The 15,900-nt window shown below is 44.5% G+C and overlaps 1 protein-coding gene across 6 annotated transcripts in view; it reads right to left on the bottom strand.

Moving 5' to 3' along the window:
* The window catches only part of SSH2 (slingshot protein phosphatase 2), a 246,552-nt gene that overhangs the window by 7,928 nt on the left and 222,724 nt on the right, over positions 1-15,900 (bottom strand). For all 6 annotated transcript variants that reach the window (XM_019980924.2, XM_019980926.2, XM_019980923.2 and 3 more), the window contains 3 exons: positions 15,065-15,211; positions 11,218-11,418; positions 1,161-1,995 (listed from right to left, as the gene is read on the bottom strand). In XM_019980924.2, the coding sequence (XP_019836483.2) occupies positions 1,161-1,995; positions 11,218-11,418; positions 15,065-15,211 (1,183 nt within the window). The remainder of the gene's footprint in view (positions 1-1,160; positions 1,996-11,217; positions 11,419-15,064; positions 15,212-15,900) is intronic.

Consider the following 15,900-nt stretch of genomic DNA (forward strand, 5'->3'; position numbering starts at 1 on the left):
CATCAGGCAGAGGCCAACTTGCCAAAGCTGGGAGAGAAGCCACAGCGGGCCCAGTATGGTGCAGGGGCTGTGGAGAGAGCGCTCATATGACCAGGAACTTTGCAGAAAAGCTATTTCTGTCAGAGCCGCTGCACCCATTAGTCCAAAGGTGAGCTTGGGCATTCTGGTCTCCCGGTAGAAATGAAATAGAGGCATAACTTTGGGGGAGAAGAGAAGACAGAAGCAGAGGCAACAACTGCCCTGGGTTGGTTAAGAAGAGAGAAGAAAGATGAGGCGTATATGAGGTGATAAATTTAAGTAGGTGGATATCAGGAGATGTCAAGACTCTAGTCAGCTCCACTGAAATCATTAAATGACTTCATTTATGTTAAACCAAATTGATCACCATTTACTTCCCATTATCAATCTAAGATACCATTGTTTTTAAGATACCACCCAATTTCCAAGTCAAAATGAGAATAATAATTAATTTGAGTCTTAGAACTGTTGACACATAATAACCGTTCCCCTCCCTGGTCTGAGATGGCTCAAAGGAACTCATCAGCCAGAGAAGAATCTTGGGATTCTGTCTGCTCTTAAATTATTTCCTCAAACCATCTCTCAATTCTCGAATACCAGAGGGTGGCAAGATGAGGAACAATTCAGACACATTATCAATAGCAAGAACTCAGCATGGGAATTAGCTGCTACACCAACAACTATTAATACATGTCCAGTCTTTGAATTTTCTGAAGCAGAAAGAACTTCCCCAAACAAATCCATCCTCTCAGAGAGACGGGTCTCACTCAGGCAGCAGGTGAGTCCCTGGCACCTCCCTGCTGAGAGAGGGAGATATGATCTGAACTGCAGAGGTCCAGGGGGGACCTCTCCTTGTTCTGGGACGACATGCATTTTGGCTAATCCCTTCTTCCCTCATCCCCTTTCAGAAATACTTCTAATGACACCAAAAGCCTGGAAAGATAAATTCCTTGAAATGCCACTGATTTAAAAAATATAACTATATTTAAACCCTAAGTTTTCCCAGAAAGTCACAGCCAGACTGTCTCTCCTATATCGCCTTCTTCAGTCTTTATCAGTATCAAAAATAGAGTGAAGAATCCCAAATATTCTGTCTTCACAGAGAACAAAAGTAGGGACAGAACCATAAAGAGAGTCTTTACCTTTGACTGCTCCTCATCTACTGAAGATTCCTCAGATGCGTGGGGAGTATTACTCAAAGAGCTGCTTCTCTGGTCATCAGTGGTCGCTTCAGAAGGGGCTGCTTCCACCACTGACAGTCGACAGCTCTCATTCCTTCCTCCACCCACTTCCTCCATCCTTGAATGAGAAAAAGATCGGGACCGGGTTTCTTGGGAAAGCTCTACAAACTTCTCCAGAGCGCTGAAAAAGTCAATGCGATCTCCACTGAAATCTGAGACTGTGGCCTGGCAGCTGGGTTGGGGGCTTGGTGACTCAGGATCCGGGGACATGGGGAGATCTTTCAGGCGGGATGTCAGCTCTTCCATGGGCAGCAGGTGGACATTCATGTCTGCTTTCAGCGCGTCCGTCTCCAGATCTTCCACAGTTAAGTCTGGGAACTTGTGGGCCATTTCTGGGTCCTTTCCAGGTTGGATTAAGGCTTTGGATGCATGGCAGTTGTCAAGAGGGAATTTCGGTTCATTGAGACAACACCCTGATGAGCATCCATTGATGTCATTTAGGTTTAATTCATCCTCAATCTGTCCGGCGTGAAATTCCTGAGACGTAAACTCCAAGCAGATCATTCTTTCTTTGGTGCACAGGGCTTTCTGATTCTCATCCTGCGGGACCACATGTTCCACAAAGACGGGAGGGATGGGTGGGTGGCTCTCCATGGTCTTCACCTCGGCAATCTGGTCTGCTGAGGTGGTAATCTCCTTTTTGTTGAGTTCCAGTCCTGGTTTGCAGATGGGTTCGTGGTGGTCCGAGAGGTCGCTATCTGAATGCGATCTCCAGAGTTTGTTGTGCCGCTGTTTGCTGTGGAGGACACACATAGGAAATGCCTTACTCTGATTTGTGAAAACAATCAATACCCTTGTAAATCTTATCCCGCAAGATGCTCTGTTAACGCCCAGTGGGAGTAGGCAATCAACAGTTGAAAAGAGGCTCAATGTTACTAAGAGCAAACAACAACAACAAAGCAAAGCAACAACAAAGACAAATGAATATGAGATCTGACTTTTTACATCGGACTTACGAGAGCCGAGATGGTTGCTAACAGTTAGTGTGGATGATGGTTTGCGCAAACTAGCACTTTCATGATACATGGTTGGTCGGGGTGTGAACTGTAGAATTTCAAAGGATGAAATCTGGCAAGAGCTCTCAAAATTTAACCCTTTCACCAGCAACTCTCCCTTTAAAATTTTTACTTTGAGAAATACTACTACGTAAGTGCACAAAGCTATATATATAAAAGGATGTTTAACACTATGGCACCAAAAAAATTTATTTAAATTACAGTCCATACACTTACATGCTATGAGGCTATTAGAAAGAGTCAGTATTTCAATGGAACGAGTGTATTTCAATGTCCAGGGTGTATTATTAAGCGAAAAGCATGTTGAACACACTTGGAACATTTAGTTCCCATGTCAGAATAAATGTAGGAAAACATCTGCAGGAGCACCATTAAACTGGTAACAGGGTTTATTTTGAGGAAGGCGGGGCTTTCACTTTGGGGGAGGGCTTTACATTCTACACTCTGTAGTATGTCTGTAATTTGTGAATTTAAAATGAGCATGTTTAGTATTAATAACTGGGGGGAAAAACTAAAACAAACAGCAAATAATACAAAGAGAAACACTTCAATGGAGCCCAGCATAAGTCCTCATAATGAGATAAAGAGCGATAGAGGATTCATCACTGATGTGGAACTGTGAGGAGGGTGACAGTCTTTCTTGAATTAGAAAGCAAAGATGAGGGAGGTCCCTAGTGGTGCAGTGGTTAGGACTTGGAGCTTTCACTGTGGCGGCAAAGATGAGGCTAGTAAATCTGGAGATGAAGGATGGTAACAGAGAGGAAGAAGATAAGCATAAAGTACAGGCCCCTTTCATAAGGATATCTGGATAAAAATCACCAAGCTAAAGTGACCCCGGAAAAGGAGGTAAGCAAAAAGACTACACACACATCCATCCTGTGGTTGATTTTGTGGAGAGGAGGTCTGATGAGATCTCATTTCAAAGCCCGCTCTAACAGGGAAGCACAGTTCCCAAGGCTCCAATCAAAAAGAGGAAGGTGGCCCTGTGGCTGGCCCAGGGAACAGGTCGCCAAATGTGGCATTTGGGGGTGCGGTTTCCACGACTCACAGGCGGATGAAGAGTTACTTCACCTCAGGGTGGAATGGGAAACAGCCCAGGACAGCTTACTCAGGGCACAGGGCCATACCTGCCTCGGCTGCCCGTGAATCTCTGCCGAGTCATGCGCCTGCACTAATGTGAACCCCTGTTTGTTCTCAGCTCTGCACCTGCTCTCAGCTCCCCCGCCTGTTGGCTGCTTGGGTGGGGCTCTCTCTGACTCAGGCCTGCCCAGCAGAAGGGTGCTTTTCCGGGTAGGGAGCAGGTCAATTGTTTATGAAGACAGCTATAATCAATTAGCTGGCTGTGAGGTAGGCTTTTCACCCTTCCCAAGCTGCACGAACTCCAGCCACCCCTAGGAGGAGACAACATATCACACATCCCAAATGCGTGCGTGGTGGTGGGCGGGGGCCAGCGAACTGGTTGGATAGGTGGGGCCTTCGCGACCAACAGATGCCCCTGCGCTTTAAAGTTCCTTCTTTTCAATCGAGACACTCTGTTTCCTGACCTAAATAATGACTGTGTTCTCCAGTTTCTGCTCTTCGCCTATCGTGAGGATTTTCAAACTGGCACCAAGTCCTCTCAACCACCATGGTGGGGTGACTCCTGTGATGCAGACAGATCACTGGGAAGGCTATCTCTGGGAGGAGCTGTTCTCACCCTGATAATAAACAACAGCTTAAGTCACCAGGCAACTGTTATCTTCCTGGTCCTGAGAACCCTCCAAAGCATGTTTCTAAAGAACTGCCTGTAAGTCACTAACCAATGAGAGACGGATGTTATGCTAATAGGCACAAACAGGGCCAGTCTCAGAGGAAGTGGCTGACATCATAGCTGCTTTACCCAGCAGGGATTTCCTTCCCTTCCTGCAGAAGATAATCATCAGAAAATACTGGGTCAGAGCTCTGGAATTATACTGACACCTCCTGTAAAGGAGAGAGAAAAATCCTGATCCAAAAATAAGTCTGATTCTGCCGCCTTTTTCATTTTTGCAGTAGGACCTGCAGGGAGAGTGGCAGGCAGGTCTCTGACAGTCAAGACACAGCCTTTGTTCCGTGTGGCCCCTTCTCATCCTTCTCCTCCCAGTGCAGAGGTCAATAACCAGTGACCTGAGTTTTGTGCTGATCACACCCTCCTTTTTCCTTATTGTGTCATCACGTTTTGCTCTGATAATACATAGCTTGGTTTGCACGTTTTGGATTTTACATAAATGAAATCATACTGTGTATTCTTCTACAAATTTTTTTTTTTTGGGGGGGCCTAACATGTTTTTAAGATTCATCAATGTAGCTATAATTTTATAGTGTAGACAGTAAGCCACAATTTATTTATCTGCCCTGCTGACCAGCAGTTTTGGGCTACGAATGATTACAGACAACACTGTGGATATTCTTGTGCCTGGTGCCGTTTGGTTTCTCAAAGGTGTTTACATATAGGAGGGAAAAGGTGGGTCACAGGGCCCGTGTGCATTGTTAATTTTACTCAGTAACACTAACTGCCTCCCAGTGAAGCCTCTTCGCAAGCCAGTTTATTCTAATACTCCATCAGTAGGGAAAGATATAAGACATTAGATCATATTTGTTACTTTAAACTGTTAACATTTATACTCAGCTGATGCTCCAGGTAGGCAGCAAGTAAAAAGTGAATAAGTGGTGGTCCGACTCTTTGTGACCCCATGGACTGCAGCCCGCCAGGCTCCTCTGTCCATGGAATTCTCTAGGCAAGAATACTAGAATGGGTAGCCAGTCCCTTCTCCAGGGGATGTTCCTGACCGAGGGATCGAACCCAGGTCTCCCACATTGCAGGCGGATTCCTTACCATCTGAGCCACCAGGGAAGCCCCAGGCAACAAGTAAACAAGGTCAAAAAGAACTTCAGAGCTGGTCTGTGGCCTGGATGATGCAACCAAGTCTCAGGTTCTTTTCCTCCCTGAGTGGCCTCTGACTTGAATTTGGATTCATATAAACACACTGACACACGTGAAATGACTGGGTCATTCTGGGTAGGAATTTGGCCTTTTACTTAGTAAGTGAGCAAGAAGGAAATCTAAACGACAGGATGCATATGAGATCCCATTCTCTTGCCTCCACTTTTTCTTACTGTTAGTTGCTCAGTCGTGTCCGACCCTTTAGTGACCCCATGGACTGTAGCCCACCAGGCTCCCCTGTCCATGGGATTCTCCAGGTAAGAATACCGGAGTGGACTGCCATTTCCTACTCCAGGGAATTATTTCTTCCCGACCCAGGGATCAAATCCGTGTCTCTTCTGTCTCCTGCACTGGCAGGCAGATTCTTCACCACTGTGCCACCTGGGAAGCCTCTTATTGTTACATGTTTGGTGAAGTACCAACTCTTGAGAAAATTATGTAGAGGAAAATACTGCTAAAAAAGGAGTATCAGTTGTAGTAAAATCAAAGTGTTTATAGTCATTTCTCAGGGCATTAGGCAGTCTGCAGAGAAGAGGAGAAGGAAGAGGGAAAGAAACCATCAGCTGAGCATCTTCTGAGCTGTGCATGGTCCTAAATGCTCCAAGATTATTTCACTGAAACGCTATTAAGAAAATCCTTTAAACTCTACCTGTGATTGGCTGTCACCTGACCAGGAATCCATGTCCTCTCATTCTCAGGTTCCCTCCTGCTGGCTGACCACTGTGTGCCAGCTAACTAGACTAATGTCTCCACCAGCAAAGACAGCTCTATCTTCTCTGGCCCTGGTGACAGGGACATTCAAAGAGTCAAAACAGCTATGAGGCCATGTCACAGACTCCCCCTGGCCACCATCCAGTTTTTCTTCCTTGCGCCTTATATGCTGGAACCTGATATCTCAGACACATGGTCCAGCTTGCAGATACATGAAAGCTGAACCTGTCGAATGGAATATAAATCTGCCAGATACCTCAACGATCAGAGTCCAGGATAACAAACAGGGTTGCTGGTAGCTTAATGGAGGGTTTCAACACACATACACACACATACACCCCTCCTCCTGCATCACTCCTATCCCCAGCTATAACAACAGAAAACATAAAATTAGATATGAACAGTCAGTACCTTTGTGATAAATATCCTCACTTTCAGATCTAAAGGAGAATATGAAATATTAGCCTTCCTCAGGCTTAAAGACAGGCTGAAAGATGTAAAAAGTCCCTTGAATTTCACAGGGACTCTCACTGTTTGGTCTACATTCTCATATCCTGATTAAGAGACTGTAACCACCTCATAAATCACTACAGGGGCCTACTATCACTTTGTTAAACTTCTCTTCTAGCCAAGGGGTTGAAGTGCCAAGCTAATACCCTCCAACAGAGGGTTGCCCTCTCAAGTTAAGCACCCTATGCCACTCTAGACAACCAATGCGGCTTGACAATGCCAGGATCAGGCTGCTAGTTCTGTGGGAAAACCACGGCATGCTTCCTGGGAGAAGATGTGAAATACAAGATGTCTGAGTGCCTGGACAGGAAATGGAATTTCTTTGCAAATACAGTGAGTCCTCGGGATTTTCCCAAGGACTCTTCCTCTCTTGGTTACCGAACCACAAGGCTTGGCAGAGCTTCAGACAGTCACAGGCCTCTGGGGCTTCTCCTTCTTTGCTCTTCTAAGCATACAGACCCTGAAGCAGGTCTCTAGGGCTGGGTAAGCAAGCTTCTCTGAGGCCCAACCCACTAGGCTGTCAGCTTGGCAGGTAGCTTTACAAGTGCTGTATTCCCGACAAAACATCATAGCCTGCACACCCGAGCAGATATATGCCCAGGAGGCACTCCTCCTCTTCTTCCTTACTGGCAGAGGCCCAATTTGGTTTGAGTGTTCAAGTCCCACAGGGAATGTGGTACTTCCCTAACACCAGAGGGTGAACGTGAATTTATTTTATCTTTTTGGCCATGTGGCTTGTGAGATCTTTGTTCCCCGACCAGGGATTTAACCCAGGCCACAGCAGTGAGGGCGAGGGAGTAGTAACTACTGGACTACCAGGGAATTCCCCGTGAGTTTGTTTTAACCAGCCCAGGAAATTCTATTTTCCTAGTCAGTGATTAATTAGTTTTAGGAGTATGACCCAGTCCTGGTCAATGGTCCTGTGGGGGTGGAGTGGGTGGCAGACTGTTGGGGAGCTTCTGCAAAAGGTCTTCCCTTCTGGTTGAAATGCCCATTCTTTCAGCCAGATGCTGTGGAACTTCTAGAGAGATGCCTGGAAATGTGGCATCTGTCTGGAGTCATAAGGCAAATTCAAGGACCAAGCCATTAGCCAGGGAAAGGAGAGCAGGAAGAGAGCACCGACCGACGCCCTTGATGCCACCCCAAGCCATTATACAGTCTGCTTGGGTGCTTCCTGCTACAAGAGATGGTAAATCTTTCTAAACTACCTACAGCTGGGCGTTGGGCAGGGTGTCCAGTGTGTACTCCTGCTGATCCACGCTTCAGCTGATCCACTTCCCAGTCTGCTCTCTGCCCTGGAGACTGACCTATGGCTCACCTCGAGTGGCCCCTTGTCTTCTGACTTCCGCAGGGTTTGGCTGATGGGGAGCCCCAGCAGAAGACTGGAGGGAGATGAGTGGAGGCAGGCCACTGTTCTCCTAGCTTTTTACCCGCAGGGCCACTCTGGCTGGCTGGCTGGAGCCCCTGCCTGAAGGCTGCTGCCTCTCTGAAGGGGTCTTTTCTCCAGGAGTCTTCTTCCAGGTTCTAGTAACTGCTCCCCCTACTCTGGGCCCAGAAGCTATTACCAAACAGCTCTGCTGATACAAGTTCCTTGATTCCACTACAGTCTTAAGGCCTTTGTAATCAGTCCCTTTAAAAAGTCTTCCTCATAGAATCCGAATCTGAGTATGCGGCTTCTTGTTGAGACTCCCAACTGATGGAGACCATCTATTACTTGCAGCTCAAAGTCACCTAAGTGACACCCCAGCACTAGACTTCAGTTTTTAAAATTCAGGAAACATCACAATACAGACAATTCCAGGACACTTCCATTCCAGTTTCAAGGGGAGTGAGTGTGTCTGTGGGTGGTGGGAGGCAGTGGTTGGAGGAAATAAATGGCACATGCATACGTGTTTTCTGGGTAGCCCTGCAGGAAGCATGTGATGAGAATCACATCTGAACAACCCTTAACAGTACATATCATACATTATACACACTCTTATTTACCATAACGCTGTGAGCTAGGGCTCTTGGTTTTCATTTTATAGACAGGATCAGGTGAGGATGATAACTGAGAATTCTCAAAGCTGCAACAAGAGGGTGAACCAGGAACGGAAACCAGATCTACTGACTCAAAATTCTGTGGTTTCCTCACTCCCCAGGGCTTGCCCTTCCCTCTGTGAATCAAGACCAGAAAGGCAGGAGGGAACCAAGAGGGAAAGGGAAGACGCAGGGTGGATGTGTGGGTTAATCCTACCCTTCCTATCCTCATCCGAGATTTTTCTGCAATTCCTTTAACATATAAGAAAAACTACATATGCTAGAAAAACCCAATCCAACAGCTTGCAGTAGCCTGGGATTCCAGAATAAATACTGAAATTGGCAGGACACAGAGTGTTCTTCCTCTAGACGGGTCACGTGAGGACACTGCCTAATGTCTGTCATGTGTGCGTCTGGGAATATACAATATTTATGCGTCATTCAACCTTCAGATGCCTCTTTCTTGTGCCAAAAAGAACTGCTCTGTCCCCTATCTTCTGATCTGACCTAAAAATGTCATCAAAATTTGGCCCCAAAGACCTATAAATTCTTTTTAAGTGGAGGACTTCAGTATCCTCCCAGCTTCCTAAGAGAACGGCTTGGATGAAATCATGCCAAGAACTGAGTAAGTGGGAGGGGTTTTTAGTGGAAACCATAGTGCTGTGGCCACATGTTCACAATACCACGGGGGTGGGAGGGTGGTCCTTTGGCTGGGATAGGCTGGAAGGCTATTTAACATTTTAACATCAGGGGAAACACAGCCCAGATTCAAGAGTCAAGACCAAGTCATGAGACTCACTGGAGTCGAACTCTGGCATCAGCTCCGCCTGCTTCTAGGCAGCTGTGCCTTCACCTTAACAAACCACTCAGAACATGCCAATGTGGGAAAACACAGCAAAATACAGCACTCCACAGAACTCCAGCACGTGGCATCTCAGGAAACTGACCCTTGAATTCAGTTTAGTATCTCAATCCTTTTCCTGGAATCTGCTGAAGGTGGTTTTCACCACCCCCACTAAAGGGGTAATAAATAATGTAGTAAAATTAATAACTCATCTTACAACCAATTATCAAATTATTGTGGAAACAGCCAGTTTTTATTGATACAGGAAGATATTGAAGACCTAGTTCTGGGTAGACAGAGAAATACAAATACTGAACAGTACCCCTTACACATGGAATCTAGAAAAGTCAAACTCGGAGAAAAAGAGTGGTGTAGAGTGGTTGTTACCAGAGGATGAGTGGGGTTAGGGGGTGATGGGGAGATGTTGGTCAAAGAACACAAATTTCCAGTGGTGAAATTCTCAAGTTCTGAGGATCTAATGTACAGCATAGTGATTACAGCTAATAATACTGTATTATATACTTGAATTGATGTTTTCTATTTGTGGTGCTGGAGAAGACTCTTTGAGAGTCCTCTGGATGCAAGGAGACTAAACCAGACAATTCTAAAGGAAATTAACCCTGAATATTCACTGAAAGGACTGTTGCTGAATCTCCAATACTTTGACCACCTGATGCGAACAGCAGACCCATTGGAAAAGACCCTGGTGCTGGGAAAGACTGAAGGCAAGAGGAGAAGAGGGCAGCAAAAGATGAGATGGTGGATGGCATCACCGACTCAATGGGCATGAATTTGAGCAAATTCTGGGAGATAGTGGAAGACAGAGGAGCCTGGTGTGTTGCAGTCCATGGCGTCCCTAAGAGTCAGACACGACTTGGCAACTGAATAACAACAACATAGAATGCTGCTAACGGAGATCGTAAATAGTCCCACCACAAGAAAGAAAAGGCGATTATGTAAGGGGATGGAGGTGTTAGCTGACGATATGGTTGAATTGGTTTGCAATATATAAATTTATGAAATCAATACAATGGACATCTTAATAAAGCTGTGGGGGGAGGAACAGTGACAGTTAAGTGAAGTGTAAGTGCTCCATAAATGCTGCTACAGATAAAAAAAAAAAAAAAAGGCCCAATACTGAGTGAAGAGGTAAGGCTGAAAAACAGGTTTTGTGAAAAAAAAAAAGAAAAATATATCCATCAGTATATGTGGTAAAAGGCTCGAGACACAGATAAGATAATGTCAACTGCTGTCTGTGGGCACGGAGTTTCTAAATGATTTCTCCCTTTGTATTTTTATGTATTTCTGCAAAACATATATAACATTGGACTGAAAGATCTTAAAAAAGAAAACGAGTTATTTCTGGGAAGTAACTTCATACCTCACATGGATTACTTATATCCCAGTTTTGCTGATTTGTTCCATGACTGAAATTACTGGAGCAGGCTCACTGAAAGCACGCACTCGGGGAAAAAACACATCCAAAGCAGCAGGAGGTACTTGTTTTAAAACATTGGGCCAAAATTTTTCTAAGAATTTCAGCTATACCTAGCCCTACGTTGGGAGCAATCAGTATCCATTTTGATACAGCAGCTGTATCTGGCCTTAGAAGATGTTGAGGAGTATTTATGAAAACCTGCACCTAATTGAGAACTGAAATAAGGGGATCTTATTTCCACCTTTTAAATGTCTTTAGATTAAATGCCTAGTACTCCATGCTGAGCTCAATCAAGTTCTGGTACTTATTTTTTAAAAACTAGATGGATAGAGATTTCAATTTTCAAAGTGTATCACACACTTAAATTAGGCTGAAGACTAGGTGCACAAAAGGACATTTCACTGTGGCCTGGGGAGCATAAAGGAGGGAAAACTGAGCAAGTCAATTAAGGAACTCACCTTGCCAGCAAGATCCCCTGGTACTCTTCCAGCTGTCTCATGAAGCTGGGGTTGGGCTTGGTCACTGTCCGTCTTTCCTTCACATAGTCATAGGCTCGGTCCAAGTTCCAGCCATACTCCTTCATCGCATAGGCGATCACAGTGGAGGCCGAGCGACTCACCCCCATTTTGCAGTGCACGAGGCATTTAGATCCATGTTTCCTTGTTTGGGGGATTCAGATAAGGAGGAAAACACAATAGTGAGTACATTTTATCTTTATTTTTTTGAGATTTTTAATGTGGGTCATTTTTTAAAGTCTTCATTGAACTTGTTACAATATCGCTTCTGCTTTATGTTTTGGTTTTTTGGCTGTGAGGCATGTGGGATCTTAGTTCTCCGACCAGGGATTGAACCTGCAGCCTGCTGCAGGTTAAGGTCAAGTCTTAACTGCTGGACCACCAGGAAAATCCTTAGAGTGAGTACACCTGAAAAGCTAGGTTCTTAATGTGTCCGTGTTTCCTGTTTGGCCCTTTCACTTTCTTGCTATGTAATTCACCCCACCTGAGTGCACTTGTGTGCATCTCTAATCACGTGTGGGGGGCAATCCTGGTGCATTCAAACAATAATCAGTGTCAATATTAAGCCTCTTTAGTTCAGCAAATGTTTAGTTCAGCAAACATTTACCGAGCATTTACCATGTGTGAGACCTTGTGCAAAGTCTGCTGCAAAAATAAGTAACAGGTTTTCCCTGGAGGGTAGCATTCACTGGGAGAAGCGGACAATTAAAATTCAGAACGGTAATTGCAATGACAGTTGGTCACAGAGCACAGAAGGAGAATTTTCAGTTTAGAGACTGGACCCCATTTTGTGTGTGGCTGCACGCCAGTCCCCTCGGCCCCAAGGGCACATTTCACGGCTGGCAGGCTATTGAGTTACAGGTGTGGTGGTGATTCATCTAATTTATCCAAATGCTGGGAGTTGCTTCCAGTTCCAGCAAGAGTTCTGTCCCAGGAGGAAAGCACAGACCAAATGAAACCGACTCTCCTCTTTACCCAGACGCAGCCCTGTACTTTGCACACCACCCCCCCGCAGTACCTAGGGACTGGCTGTATACCCGGGGGACTGGACAGGACCATGTGACGCACCACATGGCTCTCTCAGCCAGAAGGGTGGCATGGGTAACAAGCTGTTTGTTTGTTTCTTCTTTTTTAATGGGGTAGAAAACAAAGTTCCCGTAGAGTGACAGAAACAAACAAAACTCCTCAGTCTTATGCCAGAGCTAATTCCCTCGGATCTGAACACTACTTGGTTATGCTAATTCTACTAATAACGCAGTGTCTGGCCTGGAGTAAGCCTTCAAATGTTTGCTAAATGTATGAACAAACTTATGGATCTGCTGATTTTATCTGTCAGCTGTAAGTAGGATCAACATTTTAAAATCTGCAAAAAAGGACAGTTACTCTTATCACTAGTGTACATGGGCTGGGATCCTTCCCAAGGGGTTATCCCAATAAATTTAAAAATGCACATGTCAGCCCAACAGGGGAAATCTATTCATTCACTCACTCACTGTATTACAGTAGACACGCTTCCTTCCAGAAGCTTATAATCCTTTTACTGGAGACAGAGACACATGAAAGAGTTAAGCACCAATGAAAGAAGGCATGAGGTTAAGTGCCAAGATGAGAGAGCCAGCCAGATAAGCTGTGAGAAGGCAGAGCGTGGTCTGGAATAATTTAAACAGCCTCATAACAAAGGTAAAATTTTAGTGTCCCAACGGCTGGTGCGAATGTGTGTCTCTGTGTACTCAGATGATCCCAAATGACTAGGAAATATTTGTTTTACTTATGGCACCACAGAGCTTTCATTTAGACTACAGTTGGGAAGCCACGTCACAGTGACTCAGATGGAAGTTCAGACATGTGTTCTGTATTTTCCCATCAAGCTCTGACAACTTTAATACGTTGAATTTCAGGTCTTTGCCTGCAGGCAAGGAAGGTACTCAAACTTGGCCAATCTTAAGAAAAATACAATTATGAAATCCATTCCTATGAAAACATTTCTACATTTTGAGCTCAGCTTTTTCAGTGAATGGCTTCTAACTCAGGTAATGAAGGATGTGGAGTTGGTTCTCACCTATCCCAATTTCATCTTTCAGGTTCAGTGCTCGCCCCACCCCCTTACTTCAAGTGCTAGACTGTCCAGATGAAGCCCGGCATCACATTAGGACTCCTAAACTCACCCAAGTGTAGGCAGAGTCTGGAATTCAGGGCCCTGATTAGGGCTGAGATGTCCAAATGAGATGTCCAGGGTGCCACTTATGGAGGCACTCGCTCTCAGATGCTGACCTACATTTACAGGACATGAGAGTGCGTGCCTCTCAGTAAATGTAACATGGGCACCTCAGTATTTCCTTTCAACCTCAGCCCTGCTGGAATCAGCCTTTCTCTTCACTGGGACTGGGGCCTCGCCTGGATCTCTAGCCTCTTTGGCTGTAACCCTGACTATTGCCTCATCTTTTCCAGTCCCCTTTCCTTAAGGAACTAGACTGCTCCTATAGTTGATGGACTGAAATGAGACACGATCTCAGGTTCAAGTCTTGTCTCCACCAGTTATTAATCTCTCTTTGAATCTCATCTCTGTATTCTGTCCTCCTCTGTACAGAAGGAAGACAGTATACACCTCTCTGGGTTTTGGCAAACAGGAGAGAATATGTGTAAAGTACATGGGACATAGGAAGCATGCTATGAGTGGTATTATCATTAATAATTTAGTAAGAAGCTTCAACAGTACAAAAGTTTTTTAGGTACCTCTAGGAGATTGAGAGAATGGGCTCAAAGCTGGAGTATGGGAATGGGAATTCAGGGTAACTATAAGGAAGCATTTTCTGACCATGAAGGTCCTTAAGTGAGGTGTGGTATCATTCCTGAAGGAGGATTTTAAAAACAGAAGTGCTTCTCATCTGCCAGGGAGCATCTGAGTGTCGCCACACCTGCAGAGGAAGCATGGGCAACACGTTCCCTGAAGGTTTCTTCTTTTGAAGGAATACATAGGACTAACAAGGAAATCCCCGGGGACTTAAAAAAAAGTGTTGACATATTAATACTAATTAATACTAAACCCTAAATTAATACTATGAAATTGTTTCAGTAAAAGGAAGACAACCACAGAAGGGCCAGAGGAAATTTCCACTATTTAGAGTACTGCAAATGTACAGGACCTGATACTCATTGGAAAAGGCCTTGATGCTGGAAAAGACTGAAGGCAGGAAAAGAGGGCAGCAGAAGCTGAGATGGTTAGATAGCATCACTGACTCCATGGACATAAATTTGAGTAAACTCCGAGAGATAGTAGAGGACAGAGGACCTGGTGTATTGAAGTTCATGGGGTTGCAAAGAGCTGGACACAACTTAGCAACTGAACAACAAGAAAAGTAAAAAGCAGGGGGAAAGATTTTGAAAGCTTGCTGTGTCTTTCCCCTTGATTTCAGAGAGGAGGATCTACTGTTCCATCTGTCTGGAGTAATTTCTATTCTATAACTTTCAAATGTCTTCACTGGCAATTTCAGAATTTCTTCCTTCTCTCATTTCTATTTCTTTTGCTGCAGCTTCAGTTTATTTTCTCTCATTTTGTGCTCAATGGAAATAGCCAACATGAAATCATCTTTCAGGGGCTTCATCTACTTAAAGCAAAAGTTTTAAGTCACTAGTCATCTTTTTTCCTAGGATTAAGAAATCCCAGTCTCCTTTTTTTCTTTACTTCCTTTCCCTGAGTATCATCAGTAAGTTATCTACAGCTTTCAGGCCCCAGCCATGTGTGGTGCAAAAGGAAGAGGAGTCCGAATGTGCATGTGGGACCGTGACTCACTTTGCTTTAGAGATGAATTTGTAAGTGTCATTCCAGTAAGCCAGGAGGTCGGTTGCCTCTTCATCATACACCCGAATGTTGTGATACTCAAAGACTCCCGGGAAGAAGTTGTCTATCTCTCGAGTGACATTCAAGATATAGCGAACCCTGTGAGGAAACCAAGAGAGAATATGACCTCTATTACTCAGGCGAAATCCAATTCCCAGCATGTTTTTTCTTATTTAAAACTGGTTTACTCCTGAGGCTGAAATTAAGTACCAAACTATGGAAGAAAGCTAAAAAACAAAAGCAAAACAAAACAACCCTAAGAGGCTACACTTAACACAGAATCTGTAACAGGCTGGGCATAGCTGGGTCTCAGGGTAACTAAAAGAGAAGCTGTCTACCAAGTTCAACGTCTACTAAGTTCAGTTTGTGTGCAGTTATACAAGCTCATCTTTCAGAGTCTTTTGAAAATATGCCTTGCAATTTACTCCAAAGAATCAATTTGAAGCTGGTCATCTGACAAATTCTCTTCAGTCACAAAAATTATACCAGCGACAAAATTTATTCTGTGGAAGTCATGTGTATTAAATCAGATTATTAACATGTATCTTAAGAAAAAAAAAATAGAAGGAAATATTTCCTATCTTTCTAAATGCCAGATTGTCGGCTTTTTGCTCTATTACTCCCTTTAAACTACATGAAAGGCAAATGAGGCCAGGGCTGGGAGGGTCAGAGGAAAGTTGGACTTCAAACTCTCTCAGCTTTCAAGGCTGCATTCCTGGCTGCTATGACAGCAGATGTGTCTGCGAGTTCTCCCAGGCTTGCAGAAAATGGTTTCTGTATCAAAAATC

This window comes from Bos indicus, chromosome 19 (assembly GCF_029378745.1).
Source record: "Bos indicus isolate NIAB-ARS_2022 breed Sahiwal x Tharparkar chromosome 19, NIAB-ARS_B.indTharparkar_mat_pri_1.0, whole genome shotgun sequence".
In the NCBI taxonomy this organism is placed as follows: domain Eukaryota; kingdom Metazoa; phylum Chordata; class Mammalia; order Artiodactyla; family Bovidae; genus Bos; species Bos indicus.